Source organism: Mesocricetus auratus, unplaced genomic scaffold (genome assembly GCF_017639785.1).
Source record: "Mesocricetus auratus isolate SY011 unplaced genomic scaffold, BCM_Maur_2.0 Super-Scaffold_6731, whole genome shotgun sequence".
In the NCBI taxonomy this organism is placed as follows: Eukaryota; Metazoa; Chordata; class Mammalia; order Rodentia; family Cricetidae; genus Mesocricetus; species Mesocricetus auratus.
In genome coordinates, this window is record NW_024429185.1 from 2,147,813 (window position 1) to 2,166,095 (window position 18,283).

At 59.6% G+C, this 18,283-nt stretch overlaps 2 protein-coding genes across 6 annotated transcripts; both read right to left on the reverse strand.

Moving 5' to 3' along the window:
• Positions 1-1,970: 1,970 nt before the first annotated feature.
• Niban3 (niban apoptosis regulator 3) lies at positions 1,971-11,690 on the reverse strand. 4 transcript variants are annotated; one of them, XM_021223099.2, is made up of 15 exons: positions 11,489-11,683; positions 10,415-10,545; positions 9,278-9,403; positions 8,759-8,873; positions 7,810-7,977; positions 7,584-7,699; positions 7,407-7,511; positions 7,156-7,318; positions 6,441-6,631; positions 6,190-6,348; positions 5,312-5,428; positions 5,151-5,243; positions 3,861-3,972; positions 3,015-3,098; positions 1,971-2,670 (listed from the first exon to the last, which is right to left on the reverse strand). In XM_021223099.2, the coding sequence occupies exons 1-15, from the start codon at positions 11,541-11,543 to the stop codon at positions 2,627-2,629; spliced, it is 1,779 nt and encodes a 592-aa protein (XP_021078758.1). In that variant the 5' UTR covers positions 11,544-11,683; the 3' UTR covers positions 1,971-2,626. The 4 variants fall into 4 exon arrangements, 3 of the variants coding, with proteins under 3 accessions (XP_021078758.1, XP_012980750.1, XP_021078759.1); XM_013125296.3 differs by having other exon boundaries at positions 5,136-5,243; positions 11,489-11,680; XM_021223100.2 differs by lacking the exon at positions 5,151-5,243 and having other exon boundaries at positions 11,489-11,681.
• Positions 11,691-12,884: 1,194 nt separating this feature from the next.
• On the reverse strand, positions 12,885-17,183 carry Pgls (6-phosphogluconolactonase). Of its 2 annotated transcripts, none has more exons than XM_040742123.1 (5): positions 16,377-17,183; positions 14,843-14,950; positions 14,298-14,399; positions 13,862-14,002; positions 12,885-13,139 (listed from the first exon to the last, which is right to left on the reverse strand). In XM_040742123.1, exons 1-5 carry the CDS (start codon positions 16,818-16,820, stop codon positions 13,005-13,007), a joined length of 930 nt encoding a protein of 309 aa, XP_040598057.1. In that variant the 5' UTR covers positions 16,821-17,183; the 3' UTR covers positions 12,885-13,004. The 2 variants fall into 2 exon arrangements, with proteins under 2 accessions (XP_040598057.1, XP_005086166.1); XM_005086109.4 differs by having other exon boundaries at positions 16,195-16,512.
• Positions 17,184-18,283: the final 1,100 nt, after the last annotated feature.

Genomic DNA, 18,283 nt, shown 5'->3' on the forward strand with positions numbered 1-18,283 from the left:
GTCCAGAAAAACCTGGGCTACATCAGACTCCATTTAAGCCGGTTGTGGTGGCGCACGCCGGTAGGATTTGCTGAAGGAGGCAGAGGCAGGAGGATCACGAGTTCGAGGCCAGCCTGGTCTACAGAGTGAGTTCCAGGACAGCCTCCAAAACAATACAGGGAAACCCTGTCTCGAAAAACAAAAACAAAAAAACAAAACAAAACAAAAAACCAGACTCCATTTAAGCTAAACGAACAATTAAAACAAACAACAATTAACTTTGCACCAGGCTAAAATCCCAGCACTTCGGAAGCTGAGGCAGGAGGATCTCTGGGGGAAACATGTTTGGGTATTTCTGGAAAAGGGTACTCATTCTGAGGGGGTGGCAGGGCGGGCTAACTTGGTTGATGTTGGGGCATATGGGTGTCAGTTTGAGAGCATGCTTTAAATTAAAAAAAAAAAAAACGGACACATGGGGGAGGACCTAGGCCCTGCCTGGGATGATATGACAGACCCCGAAAATCCCTTATGGAGGGCCACACCCTCCCTGGGAACAGAGGGGGGTGGAGTGGGAGGGGGAGTAGGAGCTTTGGGGGCCAGGGAGGAGGGGGAGGGAGAGGGAACTGGGGAAAACATGTGTAAACAGTTTTAAAAAATGAAAAAAATAATCTTAAAAAATACACTCAGTACTCTGTGGATTTCATGAAATCTCATACTAAGGAAGTAAATCCACACTGGGTTATTCCTCTGGGAAGGACTTGGCTCTGGTAACCCACAGCTGCTCTCATAGGTGGCGGCAGGGTGTTCTTGCTTCCGCCCTGTTTCCAGAATTAGCTTCTGCATTCTAGCCTGGGTCTAGGTGGATATCTGCTGCAGCCAGAGCTATGCACGATGAGCAAATTTAAAATCTAAATGTCCTGGTGCTGAGGCCAGGAACTGACACAGGGTCTCAGGGAGTGTTGGGGGAAACTCTCTGGAACCTTCCAGAAGCAGCTAGGGAGGCGGCAACCCGAGGAATCCAGGTTTCAGGACCAACATCAGCGCTGCTAGAAGCCAGGACAGAGGCGCCCAGCGGGCTGGGCTGGGGGCGGGACTTCGACCAATCAAGCACACAGACCTTTAGAATTCAAACGATGATGAAAGTAAAAATGAGGGCCATCGAGATGGATTATCAGGTAAAGACACTTGCTGTCACGCCTGATGACCTGAGTTCAATCCTTAAGACCTACTTGATAGAAAGAGAAAACCCCACTTCCAAAAGTTGTCCTCTGACTGCAACGGCACCACACACACACACACCACGCACACCACACACATACACACACACATACAGACACACACCACACACACACACACCACACACACACACACCACATACATACACATACAGACACACACCACACACACACCACACACACACAGACACACACACACAGACACACCACACACACAGACACACACACACCACACACACCACACACACACCACACACGCACCACACACACACTCACACCACACACACACTCACACCACACACACACTACACACACACACTACACACAGACACACACACCACACACACAGACACACACACCACACACACTCACATATACACACACCACACACACACCACACACAGACACACACACACTTACACCACACACACACTCACACCACACACACACTCACACCACACACACACTACACACACACACTACACACAGACACACACACCACACACACAGACACACACACCACACACACTCACATATACACACACCACACACACACCACACACAGACACACACACACTTACACCACACACACACTCACACCACACACACACCACACACACACAGACACACCACACACACACTCACACCACACACACACACAGAGACACACACACACCACACACAGACACACACACACACATACATACATACACCACACCACACACACAAATTTTAAAAGAAAAAATTTTAGTTGTATGGATTTTTAAAGCAAAAAAGTTTAAAAAATACAATTAATGAAATTACATGTGTCAAATCAACAGAAGTTTTGGGGTATGTTTGGGTTTTTTAGTTGTTTTCTTTACAGTCTTATTATGGTGCCTCAGAACTCGAGTGTAGGAAGTCTAGCAGGAACATACAGTCTGTGATGCTCTGCTGGATTGCAGCGGTTAAAAATCCAGAAGCAGCTCACATGCTTGGATCTTCATCCATCGTCCCTAGGATGGGTGTGGGTGAAGACTGCTGGGGTGCTTGGAAGCAGGGGGGCTGGAGAGGCTGGATCTGGCCACCCGAGTGGGTCTCTCCGTCTCAGACCTGAGCCTCAACTCTCTCCTCTGTGGAAATGGTAACTGTCACCTCGATGTCCCATGTCACATGTCACAAGCTGGGGCAGGGCCTGGGGGATCCACAGGTAAGGAGGCCGGAGCAGGGACAGGGCTCACAAACAAGAGGGACTGGCAAGCCGTGTGACTCAGTGGCCTGCCAGGCGGGAGACACGCTGGAGAGTCCTGTGGAAATGCGAGCCTGTCTCTCCACACCCTGAGGTGGACTCAGGGCCACCCCGGTGTATGCGGCAGGTGGAGGCATCCCCAGGTTCCTTGTGTGTAAGCATCTGACCCTGCAAAGTCTTTCTATTACTCCCCTTGAGTGACTTCACGTGAACTCGTGGCTGTGGAAACTAAACAGATCAACGGCAGAGTCAAAGTCAGCTACGGCTGTGTAACGAGTAAGCCCAAGTTACCTTGCCTCAAAGTGCCCTTGCTGACCACCACCACCTCCCCTCCCAGCATTGATGACAGAAAGTGACTGCAAGACCCCGACTGTGTCTAGGTGGCAGGAACGGGACACAAGCCCGTCACCGTGCGTCTCAGCCTGCAGCTCCTCCACCTGCTCACCATGGCTTTGGCCACTTCAGGAGATGAAGCTCATCCTGTTCATCCACTCTCCCCTTGCCACACTCCTATACACACCGCACAACCCCACAGCCATGCCTCGGTGGCCCAGAATCACTGAGGTGCTCACCCACTCCTTCCGGGGTCCACTGGGCTGATGAGCCGTCAGCCAGGGTGCAGGTTCGGTCCCAGGCACCAGGGATCTTTCTCAACTCTAGAATAGGAGACATCGCTAATCAGTAGCTGCTCTGCACCCAGCCAGGGGAGCGGCAGCACCACCCACCTGCTGCTCTGCGCAGACATCACAAATCAATGGCAGATGGAATGCCCTAAGCATGTACACAGGCTCTGGGGTCAGAAGCTTATCTAGGCCGCATTTAAAACTTTCTCTCTTGGAAGCGGACGCTCAGCATCTGAGAGCACTGGTTGCTGTACTAGTGGAGCCAGGTTCCGTTCCCAGCACCCACAGGGCAGCTCACCCATCTGTGACCCCAGTTCCGGGAGGCCTGACACTCTCACAGATGGCATGCAGGCAATAAAATGACAACAATCCTTAAAAACATTCTCCTCTCCTGGGCATGTGGGCTCAGGCACTCAGGATGCTGAGACAGAAGGATTGCTTGGATGGTAGGTCTGAGTGACCACCTCAGCTCCCTTTTTGTTTGGCCCCTGGGACTCTATCATCTCTGCATTCTGCCGCTGGCCGAACCTTCCCAGTCCCTCTTTCCTCTGCCGTCTCCAAAGGCTTTGTGAACTTGCAGAAGCTCCTGAGTGGACTCCAGGTCAACCCTCTGGTACCAGGTACAACTGCCCCTCTCTCATCTTCCTGAGAACCCCAGCAGCCCCCTGAGAATCTCATTCCAGTCCCCCCCCCGGGAGCCCCAGCACCGCCCGCCCAGGATCCCTCCAGTCCTGGGCAAGCATCCACAGGATAGGGACTGAGCGAGGCTCCCCTGAGCTCCAGCTGGGGACTCACCGCCATCGATTCTCTGCAGAAGGAGGCCCCGGATGACGTCCCTGCAGACTCCCTCAGTGGTCAGGACCTGGCAGCCCATGGCCGGGATGTCCCCATCCACCTCAGGCTGTTCCTAGGACCACAGTCAGGAGCTCGGCTGGATGCAGGACCTGTGTGCTCCGGTCACATCTGCTGGAGCACTCATTTCCCTCTGTAACACGGACCTCTCACCCATGGCCACATGCCGGAGCACGTGCCACAGATGGGCCCACACAGCCACCCGACCCCAGGCACCTCAGCCGAGACCAACCCACAGTCACTCCCCTGGGTCCTATTAGCATCTACTGACACCCATGCTTGCTGGTCCTGACTTATAGGTAGCCAGAGGCTGGGTCCTCCCCACGGGTCCTCCCCGCCCACCCGGGTCCTCCCCGCCCACCTCTTCCTCCTGTTTCTTCCCTCAGCTCCAGTTTCAGTCACCACCTCTCTGACCCTGAACACACAGGGCAGTGCTCCCGTCCTGAACACACAGGGCAGTGCTCCCGTCCTGAACACACAGGGCAGTGCTCCCCGTCCTGAACACACAGGGCAGTGCTCCCGTCCTGAACACACAGGGCAGTGCTCCCCGTCCTGAACACACAGGGCAGTGCTCCCGTCCTGAACACACAGGGCAGTGCTCCCGTCCTGAACACACAGGGCAGTGCTCCCGTCCTGAACACACAGGGCAGTGCTCCCCGTCCTGAACACACAGGGCAGTGCTCCTGTCCTGAACACACAGGGCAGTGCTCCCGTCCTGAACACACAGGGCAGTGCTCCCCGTCCTGAACACACAGGGCAGTGCTCCCCGTCCTGAACACACAGGGCAGTGCTCCCCGTCCTGAACACACAGGGCAGTGCTCCCGTCCTGAACACACAGGGCAGTGCTCCCGTCCTGAACACACAGGGCAGTGCTCCCGTCCTGAACACACAGGGCAGTGCTCCCCGTCCTGAACACACAGGGCAGTGCTCCCCGTCCTGAACACACAGGGTAGTGCTCCCCGTCCTGAACACACAGGGCAGTCCTCCCCAGGACCCTTGCACAGCTGAGTCTCCCACAGAAACAGAGCCGCACATGCGCAGCGGGGCGGGGCGGGTTCTGGAGTGTGTGTGGTCAGAAAGCATTGGGATGAGCCAAGATGCATGGGGCACCGTGGACCCCAGAAGAGGCCCCCATTCTGGGGGCAGAGGTGGGGTCCCGTTCTCCCAGCGGCTTCAAGCAGACCCCGCCCCCCGCAGATGTCTCAAGTGTCTGCTCACCGAGCTGCTGCTCACCCCAAGCTGGGTCCACACAAAGGGCCACAAGATGCCCAGCAGCCAGTCCTGGGTGAACCTCCACCGAGCGCTCTCACCGTCCGAGGCGAGCTTCTGCAGGGACACAGCCAGGCTGTGCAGCGGCCCAGGACTCCAGCTGTGGCCCCTCCCACCCACCTCACCTTCAGCACAAGGCCCCGGACTTTCTCGAGCTGCTCAGCTGCCTGGCCGCAGTCCAGACCTGATGTTAGACACTGGTCCGCCAGCTGCAGGAAGGTGGTGACTGCATCCGCCATGAGCTGTGAAGGAGGTGCCCAGATGACCCCACACCCCAGGACCCTGCTCTGGCTTCTATTTATTTATTTATTTTCAGTTTTTCGAGACAGGGTTTCTCTGTGGCTTTGGAGGCTGTCCTGGAACTAGCTCGTGTAGACCAGGCTGGTCTTGAACTCTCAGAGATCCGCCTGCCTCTGCCTCCCGAGTGCTGGGATTAAAGGTGTGTGCCACCACTGCCTGGCTGGCTCAGGCTTCTAATGCCCGATGCTTTCCCAGAAGCCTGGGTCAGGCCGCTGCCCCCTGGGCTGCAGTCTCAGGAAAGATGGGTAGCTGCCTTGGGGAGTGCTTCCGGGCAGCATAAACTGAACAACTGTGCCAGGCACCAATGGGTCACCTCAGGCTGTTCCTGCGGCACTCCGTGTCCACCGCAGGGCCCCATCGCTGCCTTCAAAGCATGTCTTTCTTTTTGTTTTCCGTAGGTCCTGGCATAACCACACTGGCCTCAAACTCCCTGTGCAGCTGAGGATGACCCTGGTATCCTGATCCTCCTGCCTCTGCCAGGCTGGCACGGCCTCACCCGCATCTGGACCAGGGCTTCCAGCCTCAGCTAACAGCAGCCTTCTAAACCTTGAGTCTGGCCATGCTCACAGAGGCTCCCTGGTGCCCTCCACAGACCCACTCTCTCCAGGCTCTGCCTGCCTCCCCGCTGGGCCCATCCCTTCCCCACAAATGCGCGCTCTCCCTCCACCAGGGATGCCCAATGCATACTCGCATTGGCTCTCACCTGTTGTGCCAGATCTTGGGCCCCAAACACCAGGCTCTGCATCCCCAGGAAGCCAAAGGGTTCTGCCAGCTGGGCCAGGCGGCTGCGGTTCCTCTCTGCCTCCCGATAGCAGGTCTGCATCAGCTCTGGATCCCAAGGCATCTCCCCAAAGTCATAAACCTACGCATGAATACCGGTCGGATGAGGAAACACCCTTGGCTTCGGATACAGGCAGGCCGAGGGGGACAAGCCGCTGCCGGCCCACGGCTAACCTCCCTGCGCAGCCGAGGGCCTGAAGGGTTCTTGCGCAGGTGGTGAGACAGCCGGTCCATGCCCCGGATGAGGAGGGTACGAACAGCTCCGAGCGTGGCTTCCACGGGGCTCAGCAGCGCGAGGGTAAGCTGGGACAGTTGCGGGTCCACCATGCGGCACAGGCACGCCTCCAGGGCGTCCTGGATCTCAGCTGAGGGGAAAGGTGGACCTGAAGTTCTCTACCAGGCACTCAGTGGATGCCCAGGAGCAGGGGCCTCAACCTGGCCAGCTTAATACCTATTTTGCAGCTGAGGAAACTGAGGCTAAGTAGGAGCATTGAGACCTGACCCAAAGGCAGGGACCGAGGAAGCAGAGGGTGATTCAAACCCGAGACTTGATAACGGGGCTGCAGAGCAGGTCCTCCCTGCAAGGCCACCGCCACCGTGCGCCTCCCTTCCTGAATCAGACTCTAAAGCTCGACTATTTCCCTTTCCCAAGCCTATCCTCCAGGCCCCGCCCCGCGTCGATTAGGCCCCACCTTCCAGTCACAAGACCCCACCCCCTCAGGCAAGCTCCGTCCAACCCGCTGGTAGCCGCCTCCAGGCGGCCCTCCCCTGCTCGACACACCCGCTCTCGGCCGGCCCCGCCCCTACATTTCCTGGCCCCACCCTTGGCCTCCCGCTCTGTCCCGCCTAGGCCCCGCCCCTCGCTCTGAGGCCCCGCCCCTCGGCTCGCCTTCCAGTCTCCGCGCCCGTAGAGCCCGCTCCCGGAGGATGTGCTCGAGCTCTGCGCGTGCCGTCCTCTCTAGCGCCGCCAGCAGCGCGTCCTTTTCTGGCTGGAAGGCGCGCAGACCTGCAGATGCCCGGGCCAGGACGGCCGCGTGCACGGCGTCGAGGAACTGCAGCGTCGAAGGTGGTGTGGGCGAGCACGTGGGGCTGGGGGCGTCCCCTTCTCTCTCCCCCACCTCGCCGCACCCCGCTCCACACCTCCGCGCAGGCCCGGGCCCGGGCGCGCCCCGCACCGCGCAGACCCCGCAGCGCCTGTGAGCGCAGCCCGGGCAACAGCTCCCGCATCAGCTCGGCGCTCAGCACCTACAAGGGAGGCGTGGAGGTGTAGTGTGCGGCGGGTGGCGGAACCCACCCAGGCCTCGGGTCACCACTCACCTCCGCGTCGGAGCCCAGCGTAGCGTCCTCGCCGCCGGCGAAGCCCCGGCGTCGTCTATAGAGCTGCACGGCGTCCAGGAAGGCGCGGGCCGCGGGCGCCCGGCTGCGCTGTAGGACTGAGGGCACCGTCAGCCGCGCGCTGCGCCCCGGCCCTCTCCAGGGAGCCCCGCACCTACGCCCATCGTCCTGCAGCCTCCCACCCGCGCCCTGCTCTGCCCCGACGCACCGGTGGCTCGCAGCCGGATGGCACCCTGCAGGTTGAGCCTCCAGGCGCGCTGCGCTCCCCGTGTGCCGGCGCGGAAGCAGAGGTGAGCCCGGAACGGGTGCACCAGGAAGAGCGCAAAGCTCACCGGCTCCTCCAGCACCCTCAGAGGCTCCTCCTGGGCGAGATCTCCTGAAAGTGAGGCAGCAGCCCGGAGAGCCTGTGTGACTTCCTGGCCAGCCTGGGCTTTGGAGCAAAAGCTGTCTCAACGATTAAGCACAGCAGAAGCCTAGTACTGTGTGGGCTGGCAAGATGAAAGTCGTTTTTGGAGCAGGTGAACAGGGGCGGAGTGAGGGAAACTCGGAGCCCGGGCCCCAGCTGGCCTGTGCACACTGCGCAACCTACTACTGCTCCCACCATGTCTGTGCCTGCATGCGGACACTGGCTTCTATGGCTTTTCATTATCTTTAGCCATATGTCAAACACAGGCACCGGACGCCCTGGGGCCGGAGTTCCAGGCAGCTGTGAGCAGCCTGAGCCATCTTCCCAGCCCTGACTTTTATTGTATTGTTTTGTTGCCTTATTCTTTTTGTTTGTTTTCCAAGGCAAGGTTTCTCTGTGTAGACCTGGCTGTCCTGGAACTCACAGAGATCCCCCTGCCTCTGCCTCCCGAGTGCTGGGAGTAAAGGCGTGTGACACCAGCGTTTCTTTGCTATTTGGGTTTTGTTCCATTGACGTTACTGATGTCCTCCTAGGGACTGTGGGTCCTTTTCCTTCCCAAAGCAAGCGTACTCACTCGAGGAACAACGCCAGCCCCCAAGGGACAGCTGGCAACATCTGTAGACACTGAGTCACGCTGTGGGTAGGAAGCTGCTACTGGCGACAGGCGGAGGAGGATCAAGTCAGCTCCCGCGGGCACAGGGAGGGCAGATGCCCACGGTGCGGGGAGCTGAAGGAACCCAGGGGCGCTTACCAGGGGAACTTGGACAGAGGTCATCCAGAAGGCAGAGGTACTCACGCTGGGAGGTGAGCAGCTTGTACCCGGTCAGGGCTGCGCAGCCCAGGGGACGGCCCCCAGACTCATACTCCTACGACCAGACAAAGACTTGAGACCAAACAGGTTCCCCAGCACGGGAGCCGGGAAGCTGGCCCGGAGCACGGCCCTAGGCCTCTGGGCCTTCTGCAGCTCAGGATCTCCCACACGTTACTGCCAGGACTCTGCCATTGACCACGCCCCAGCCCCTCAGTGGGGATTCTCAGCAGGGGCTGCACCCCAGGGCCAGACCCACAGTCCCTCAGTGGGATATTCTAGGCAGGGGCTCTACCACTGGGCCACGCCCCAGCTCCTCACTGGGGGATTCTAGGCAGATGCTCCACTTTGGGCCACGCCCCAGCTCCTCACTGGGGGACTCTAGGCATGGGCTCTACCACTGGGCTACACCCCGGCTCCTCACTGGGGGATTCTAGGCAGGGCCTCTGGTCTTCCACTCACCTCCTTTTGGCTGAACCATTCCAGACGTCCATCCCCACGCAGAACACAGAAGGTGGGTTGCCACTGTGGCGGATGACCCCGCAGCAGGGTCAAGGGTCCTTGGTGCTCCCGGACTCGGGGAAGCTTCTGGAAGAGGATGACAGCTGTCGTTGGGTCTAGAGCAGATTTTAGGGTCCCCTGAACTCTGCCTGAGTTTCAGTTGCCACCAAAAGCAGGGCACTCAGCTTTTCTTTTACATTAGTTGGTTAATTGTGACAGAATCTGATTGTGGTACCGTGGGGACGCCAGTGACCCTCCTTCCTCAGTTTCCCATGTAGACAGCCTGGGCTGCAGAGACCCAAAGGAAAACACGTGTCGCGTAGGCTTGGTCACATCTACCCATCATAGTCCTGAGGCTCAAAGGCAGCCTAGCACTCTGTGCTCCTAGCACCAGGAAGGCTGAGACAGGAAGGTCAGGAGTTCAAGGTCAGCCTCAGCTACACATCAGGTTTAAGACCAGCCCAGCTATATGCGTCTCTGTCTCAAAGCAAAAACAAAATTGTAGCAGGTGGGGGGGGGATGTCCTGCATGGGACAGGACGGGACCCCAGAGGTGACCTCTGCCCTCAGAGCCTCCCTCAGTAGGGAGGGAAGGGAGCCAGTGAGAAACCCCAGGTTCCAGTCACCTGTGCAGTGCAGCCTTCCCGTGACTCCCTCTGCTCTGTGGCCCTCATTAGTCCAGGACTGTCCCAGGGTAGGGACAGATGGGGGCCATGGGAGCCTTAGAGGCTACAGCTCCAGGCTGTCTGATCTAATGAGCCCTGAGCTTCCAGGGACAGGGTCAGAGGGACAAGGAGCAAGGAACACAGGCATGGGTCGTATCACGGCTTCTCTGGCACTACAGCTACAACAGCGGCTCAGGAACACGAGGAGGCTGGGCCTCGCTCACTACCCGGCCTTGGCCAGGCTCAGGCCTTTGCACACGCCGTTGCTCCTCCGCCTGCCTGGCTTCCCGATCCACTCGTGCAAAGGCCCTGAGGCCAATGCATCCTCCCCAGCACCTGTCCTCTGGAGACAACCACAGCTGGGTCCCCACACGCCCGAGGGTGCCTGGCAGGGAGTGCCATCCTCCGAGGCACGCACGCACGCACGCACGCACTCTGGTGGGGGACAGCTGGCATCCTGCTGGCTCCTGCGGTCCCAGCTCCCTGGAGATCTGCCTCAGGACGGCTGCCGCCAGCTGCCTGCGGTAACACGGCAGGAAGGCCCTCAACATGCTGTCCACCTGACCTGCGGGGAGAAGGCACCACACTGTGGCCAGGGACCTGCCTCAGCATCTCAGGCAGCCCAGCCAGCCACATGAGCCTGAGTTAGTGAGCCCGGCAGGGGCGAGGCCGTGCCTCAGTGAGGGGGACGCCGACTGAGGACAGCCGCTGTTAGCCGCTGGCCTACGCAGGCGCACACAGAGGTGTTTCCACCCTCATTCATCAGGACAGTGCGGCAGAGGGGTTCACCAGCAGCACGTAGCAAATGCGGGCAGCAGTCAGTCCTGGGACTTGGAGAGATGATTTGCAGACAAGCAGACTTTGCACGGGGAGCTCCCTCCCCAAATGCTGTTCTCGCACTGGCTGCCAACCATGCACCCTCTTCCAGCCTGGCCTAGCCACCTCCCCTTGGGGACCAGACACCATATCCTGTTAGTCGGGACCATGAGTGTCCACCCCTCTCCTGGGGCTAGTGTAGGCCAGTACAGAAAGCCTCAGACCCAATGTCCATGCAGCCAGCCTCCCGGCCAAGAGGGCGGTCTGCGGTCAGGTGGGGATCCCTTCCACCTGCCTGCGGCCCCTCCTCCGCCCTCAGTGGGCCACACTTCACTTTCCATTTGTTTCGAGGCAGGGTCACATGTAGCCCAGGCTGGCCTGGAACTCAAGGATCTGTCTCCTGAGTGCTGGGATGACAGCTGTTCAATACCATGCTCAGCCACTTGAGTTTCACTTAAATCTGGAATCTTCCAAAGCCAGGCAGTGGTGGCTCACACCTTTAATCCCAGCCCGTGGAAGGCAGAGGCAGGTGGATCTCTGGTTTCGAGCCCAGCCTGAACTACACAGAGAAGCCCTGTCTCTGGAATCTTCCAATACAAGCCCACTCCCATCAGGACAAGAGAACCACGAGGAACCACACATCTGGTGCCCAGGCCAGCGGACAGCGTGGCCCGACCCCAATCCCGGCTCACCCCTCAGCTGCTGCTGCTGCCGTTTGTCCAAGGGGATGGAAGGCCGCGCCCCCATCCTGCACTGGGCAGAGCTCTCCCGGGTCCCTCTGCGCAGGGTTCTGGGTAGCAGTCAAGTGGCCCAAGTTCCGGGAGGCACTGCCTGCCGTTGGGTACAGCCCCGAGCCCTCCTGTCTGCACCTGCCTCCTCCCGTCCCCTGGGGACAGGCCCGACCAAGACTGGGGGTTCCTGTGGGGGACAGTGGGGACCGTCCCCGGGGAGACCAAGGCAGTGTGGGAAACCACTATGCCCTGACACGGGTGGGTGGGGTGGCACACCTCTGCTTTTCCAGCACTCAGAAAGCAGAGACAGGGGGATCAGGAGTTTAGGTAATGGAGGCCAACCTGGGCTACCTGAAGTATTGTCTCAACAAAAAGAACAGACCAAACAAGCAAATGACCTGGGGCGTGGATTATAGTGTATAGGGAATGCAAGTCTGCCCTCGAGGGAGGATGCTCCCTTTTCCCTCCCCTTTCCAGAGGCTGACAGCTGGGGCATAAGCAGCCACCTCGGAGCATGAGGCAGGTCCTATGCAGCAACAGCACAGCAGTAATGTGCCCTTGAGACGGACACAGGCACTGGTGCATGTCCCTTGCAGGGCTGCTCCCACGGGTCCTCACGCACTCACTTCCCTTTATCAGGCTCAGCCTCTGCCCTTGGCCGTGGAAGTCCCCAGCAGGGCAGCTTCCCTTCTGTGTCCTCACTGTGTGTCCCAGCCCGTTCCACTTCCTCATTGTCACACATTGTCCTCAGGGACCAGACACCAAAAGAAACTCGACATTTGTGCTTCTGGACCCCACCCTTCCGCTCCAGGTTGGCTCAGGGAGGCTTCAAGGCCACCTCATGTCTGGCTCGTGGGACCTTCCTGGGGATGCCCCGCGAATTCCACAGCCAGCTCCTCCAGCCTCCCCAACTAGACCCCCGGGATTGGGAGGGGGCAGGACCAACAGGCCACTGATCCACTTCATGCCAGGGTGGCGGCTTGAGCGCCAGCCAGTATACCTGCATTCAGTGACTGCAGGAGGGGGGAGAAAACCGTCTCAGGGGACATCCCGACTCGCCTCAGACACTTCTCTCATTGTTATGTGACCCTGTGGCATCATGGGGAAAGCTCAAGATATTTCACCTCGCTCGAGGCTGTGGGAGGGCTTCGGGTGCCAGGGGAAGCCCGGCATGATGCCTGTCATGATGCTTGTCTCCCTCAGCTCGGCTGGAACACAGGCTCTAACGCCCGGAGCCGAGAACCGCCTTTTCCGATGTGCGCATGGCGTGGCGCGCAGTTGCCAGGCTCCACGTTGCGCCGAGGCCCCCAGGGTGCTGTCCGCCCAACTCCGCCACCAAGAACCACAGGGACCAGAATTCCAGAATGCTCTGTTTAATTCCCAGTCAGCCCGCTCCCGCGACCCCCGGCGGCTTTTCCAGAAAGCCCAGGGTGGAGGCCGGGGGCCAGCCCCGGAGTGCCCACGCATGCTGCCCGCGCTACAGCGTGGAATGCTTCTCGAAGGGCACAGACAGCAGCCGTGCGGCCGCCTCGTCCAGGAACCAGCAGAGGGCGCCCGAGCGCGGCTGCACCATGGTGGCGGGCAACGCTCCATCCTTGTCCTCCAGGATGCGCTGTGTGCAAAACCCGGACCCGCCTCAGACCCCAGCACCAGACCGAGCGGCTCGGACCCGGGGTCTGTTCGGATGTGGGGACAGGCACCCGTGGGAGTCCTCCTCTGTGCTCCGTGGGCTCTAAAGCTCCGTGGTGTGGGTTTGTTTGTTGTTTTATTAGGAGCCAGAGCCTCATGCAGCCCAGGCTGCCCTTGAACTTGCTAGGTAGCCAAGGATGATCCCCCTGCTTCTACCTCCTCAATATGGGGGCAACAGGTGGTGCTGGGGACCAAACTCAGGTTGTCTGAGAACCAGGACTGAACTCACTCTTGGTGGCAAGCACCTTTACCCACTAAACCATCTTGCCCCCCCTTTGTAACTTTTTGTTTTATTTCTATTTTATGTGTGGGTGCCTAGGGCCACAGAGGCCAGAAGAGGGCGTCTGAACCCCAGCACTAAAGCAGAAGATGCTTGTGACCTGCTGTGCTGGGTCCTCTGAAGAACAAACTTCTTTTTCTTTAAATGTGTGTGGTGTCTCAGTTTACCAACCCCCTGCACCGTATTCCCTTGACACAGCGTCCCCACTGAGGCTGGCACTAGGCCGGCGGCCATCAAGCCCCAACCATCCTGTCCTCAGGAAAGGGTTGGACACACATGACCACAGCCAGCATCACTTGGTGGCAGGGACGGTGACCTCTGCCTTCTCACATCCGTGTCCCCGACCGCCCTCCGATCGTCCTTACCTTCAGCACTGCTGCCTTGCCTTCCCCTGTGGCCACGAAAATGACATTCTGGGCTGCATTCAGCACAGGAAGTGTCAGGGTCACTCTCTGCGGTGGTGGCTTGGGGGAGTCACTGATGGGAGCCACGATCTTCTCTTGTTCCTGGGGGAGGCCCGGTGGGAACAGGTCATGTCCACCCTTGTGTTGCTGGAATGAATCCGCCCCCGCCCCCTCCAAACACTGAGTCTACAGTGCCACCAGACTCTCGTGTGACAGTCTTGGGTGTTTGGGACCCCGGCTGCACTCAGCCTCTGCGATCTTTACGGTGCTTCCTAAGTGCTGGGATGACAGGCATTTGTCACCATGTCCAAGGTATCTGGGGCTCTGCGGGGCTGGGCTGGGGGTGTGGGTGCTCACATACCAGGAGACTGACAGCCCAGATGGGTCCCATGCTCACCTGTAGGAGGGGATGACCAGGGAAGAGGGAGCAGGTGTGGCCGTCCGGGCCTATTCCCAGGATCAGGAGGTCAAACACCGGGACAGGATCTCCCTGGAAGGCCTGACAGGGAGGACGGTGGGTCAGAGCATTGCAGGGGTCAGAGGTTACACAGAAAGACGTCGGAACCAGGTGTCCATGTCTGGTCCCTCCAGCCTCAGCTTTAACCACCTTGTCCCGAGGGGGCATCCCTCAGCAAGAGCCGCCCACCATGCTCTCTGCACAGCGGCATCCTGGCACCGGGCAGCTTCGGCATGGTCTAAGATCTGCAGTGTTTTCCGACAGTCCTCTGCCTCAGTGTCCCAAGTGCTGGGGTCACAGGCACGCTGTCCCACCAGACATCAGCAGCATACTCAATTCCCGTTCAATGACCAAGGACCTTGGGTCTGAAGACCAGTGTCCCTGAGGCGTGAGGCCCCAGCCTTAGTTTCTGCAGTGGGCCACGCCCTCTGAATGACAACGGTGTCCCCATCTTCCACAGCTGCTCCACCTGTTCCGGGACCCACCTGCCTCAGTTTCCTGGCATAGTCCTCCGCAGCGTCCTCTACAGGCAGGGCAGGGTTGACAGTGAGGACCTGGCTGTCGGGAATGGGTAGCTTTGAGAGCAGGTGCGTCTGTGGAAGGGAAGAGAAGTTAGCAGGAACATGACCGTGTCAGATGATGTTCAAACAGGGACCTGCCGAAAGCCAGGAACCCCGTCACTCAGACTGGGCCCCGCTGCACAGCCTGGCTGACTCCCCGGCTGCCTTCTTCCACAGCCAGACCTGCCTGGGGGTCCCCACCTGAGGGTCCTCATTGAATTCCAGGCCCTGTGATCTGCTGTTAGTGGAACAGGTAGGGGCTTGGGGCAAATGCTGACGACACAACCCCAGGGTGCGCTGGGCAGTCAGTGCTCTGACCAGGGGTCACACCCGTGCAGGGCTCAAGTGCGGGCCACGGAAAGGCAGCGCTGGACTCCTCGGCCCCTGCAGCCCAGTCAGGCCACCTACTGGGCCCCTAACACCAAATCCTCAGCAGACTCCACCAGCCACTGAGCCCTCTTCCCTGGGTCACCTTGGTCAAAGACAGAGCTTTCAAGTGTGTCCCCTCAGAGGGGGCTACTCAGCGATCCTTGCTTTATTTTTCTTAGGTGGGTAGCATCAAAATGGTCTCATGTAGCACAGGCAGTTCCAGTTGGGAGCTGTGACCTCGAACTCACGGCCCTGCCTCCAGCCCCCAGGGCTCGGATGACGGGTGCGCACCACCTCGAGTGGTTTATAAGATGCTCACAAGGAGGCCAGCGCCTAGGGCATTCTAGGCGAGCACTAAGCGGCTGAGCCTCGTGCAGTAACCTACAGCCCACTGCTCAGTGAAGTTCACCGCGTTCAGGGCGGGGCGGTTTCAAACTGACGCCCCAGATGACGGCCACGGGGACCTCAACCTTCTGGCCTTAGTTTCCCCACCTTGAACTGAGTGTGATGGCCCCTGCCTCAGGGTCCATGCCACGGGGCAGTGGCGGGCACGCGGGGGTGCTCAGAGCTCAATCCTCCATGCCCGAGGCCCAACACACCCAACACACCGGGGGCAGCTGAGCGCGCTAACGCCACGCCCCGCAGGGCCCCGCCGGGAGCCGGGGATCGGCCCTTCAGGCCAGGCTTGGGTGGACGTCACTGCACACGCTGCAAGGCCCAGGGCGGCCCGTGGCCCGAGCGCAGGCGTTGAAGCAGCTCCAGGGCGTTAGTTTCCTCGGCAGGCTGAGCCGGTTGCGCGTGGCCCGCCGCGGCCCCCGTAGCCCGCGTTTCCTCGGCGGACGGGGCCGGTCGCGCGTGGCCCGCGGCGGCCGCCGTAGCCGGGCGGTGCGCGGCCTCGCAGCGCTCACCCGGTAGAGGCCGTACGTGCTCTCGGCGTGCTCGAAGGGCACGAGGCGCTCATCGCAGAAGCCGAGCGTCCAGCGCGCCAAGCTGTCGGGCCCGGCGGGGGCGGCGGCGGCGGGCAGGTCTCGGGCCAGCATGGAGACCAGGCTGCCGCCCGACAGGCCCAGCGCGAAGCGGCCTCGGTTACCTTCCAGGCAGCTCGCGGCCCGCTGCGCGACCAGCTGCGCCAGCGACGCGCCCAGCTCCTGCGGGCTGGAGAAGACCGAGATGAGACCCGGCGCGGGAGCGGCCATGGCTGCGGGGCGGGGCGGGGCGGGGCGGGGCGGGGGCGGCCGGCGGCGCCAGTGCGCTTGCGCGGCGGCCGAACGCCGGGTCCCGGAGCTCGGCGCATGCGCAGTTGCTCGGACGCCGCGGGGCGGGGCGGGGCGGGGCGGTGGGTGGGGCCGCGGCTCCGGCCCTGCTTCCTCGGTCTGGGTGCTGGGGTGGCCGGCGGCAGCTTCACCCCGAGGCTGTGGCGCTTGCCGCGGTGAGCCGGGTGACACTCGGGCCTTCGCTCAGACCGCTGCGGCAGGAGTCTGGCTCTGAGTTGGAGGCTGGCGAGGCCCGCGTGCCTGCGCGGCTCTTCCCACATCCGGGGCCTGGCCGTCCCTGCTTAACGGAGCAGGTGATGAGGTTCCTAACCCTCAGCCTACAGCTGTCCCCAGCAAGGCCGCTTCGCGACAGTTGGACTTCCTGTTGCTTTTCCACTCATGCGCGTGAACAGGTGGCTCCCAGCTGCCCGTTCTGTCTCGGGAGACTGTGGGACCTTCGGGACTGTTAAGAACTTTGAGTAGATCAGCCAGAGTGTGGACCTTGGAGGTGACAGCTGCTTCTGCCATGAAGACCCCCTGCCGTCCCCGTAACTTCCCCCTCTGTTTTTGCTTAATTTGCTGTGTGCACGGGTTTCCTCTGTAGCACGCGCTTGCCTGGGCCTGCGGGGGCCGGGAGAGGACGTGGGATGCTCCGGGTCTGAGTGAGCGGCCTGTGACCCTTAGTGTGGGTGATGGGGAGCTAACTCCGCCAGAACAAGCCATAGCAACCAGAAGAATGACTGATACTGTGACCTTGACCCTGCTGAACTCGGGAAAGCTCCAAAATCCAAGCGCTCAATCACTTGTGCGGGGACTCAATCCAGGGCCTCCTCGTGCATGCTAAGCCCAGGCTGGGCCACTCGGCTGTACCCCAGCCTCAAACCGAGTTTTCTGAGTGCCCACCTGAGGCTGCAAGTGACGAGTTACACTTCACAAAACATTGCGAGTAAATTTTTATCGATTTCCGAGACAAGGTTTCTTGTGTGGTGCCGGCTGTCCTAGAACTCGCTATATAGACCAGGCTGACCTCAACCTCACAGAGATCCACCGAGTGCCGGGAGTAAAGGCATACAGTCCACATCTGGCTTGATCCATTTTAAAAACATTTAGGTCCGATGTGGTGATAAACGCCTCAAACCCTGGCCGGAGGGGGCAGAGGCTGTTGGGTCTCTGAGTTCGAGGCCCTCCTGGTCTACATAGTGAGTTTCAGGCCAGCCAGGGCTATATAATGAGAACCTGCCTCCCGATGGGGGTTGAAGGGTTCTAGAATATTCAAGATGGCTCAGTAAGTAAAGGCACCCCTAACCCTGACAATTTGATTTCGGTTATGACAGAAATGAAATAAATGAAACAAACTCTAGTGTTTACACTTTCTTCCAAACTGCACGTGCAAGGCATGAGTGTCACACAAGCCACCGGCAGGAGTTCGTATCACAGATCACTGATGTTTGTGCCAATATTCTGAAATTTTCAAAATCCCAAGTCTAAACTGTTTTTAGTCCTATAGATTCTGGAGAAAGGGTCTCATGGTGACATGTGATGCCCATGGAAAAGCATAAAAAGAACTAAAATGAATCCTGTCTTTCAGCATCACCAGTGTCTGTGGGCCAACTCACTGAGAAGCTGAGGCAGGAGAATTGCCTAGGAGTTCAACAACAGCCTGGGAAATACCCAGACATGGCTCAGAAGCAAGATGAGGGTGCTGGAGCCCCCGCCTAGAGTCCCTCCTCAGGGAGGGGCTGTG

What these genes read in the sequence shown, in the direction of transcription:
- Niban3 (XM_013125296.3), bottom strand. Translation starts at nt 11,543, where the DNA reads ATGGGGGCGCGGCCTTCCATCCCCTTGGACAAACGGCAGCAGCAGCAG. An exon ending in TTGGGGTGAGCAGCAGCTCG is followed by an intron (nt 3,973 to 5,135) that starts GTGAGCAGACAC and finishes CTGTGGTCCTAG; the next exon opens with GAACAGCCTGAGGTGGATGG. An exon ending in GTGGACCCCGGAAGGAGTGG is followed by an intron (nt 2,671 to 3,014) that starts GTGAGCACCTCA and finishes TGATCTGTTTAG; the next exon opens with TTTCCACAGCCACGAGTTCA.
- Pgls (XM_040742123.1), bottom strand. Translation starts at nt 16,820, where the DNA reads ATGTGGGAAGAGCCGCGCAGGCACGCGGGCCTCGCCAGCCTCCAACTC. An exon ending in ATGCCAGGAAACTGAGGCAG is followed by an intron (nt 14,400 to 14,842) that starts GTGGGTCCCGGA and finishes CCTCCCTGTCAG; the next exon opens with GCCTTCCAGGGAGATCCTGT. An exon ending in CTGGTCATCCCCTCCTACAG is followed by an intron (nt 14,003 to 14,297) that starts GTGAGCATGGGA and finishes GGCCTCCCCCAG; the next exon opens with GAACAAGAGAAGATCGTGGC.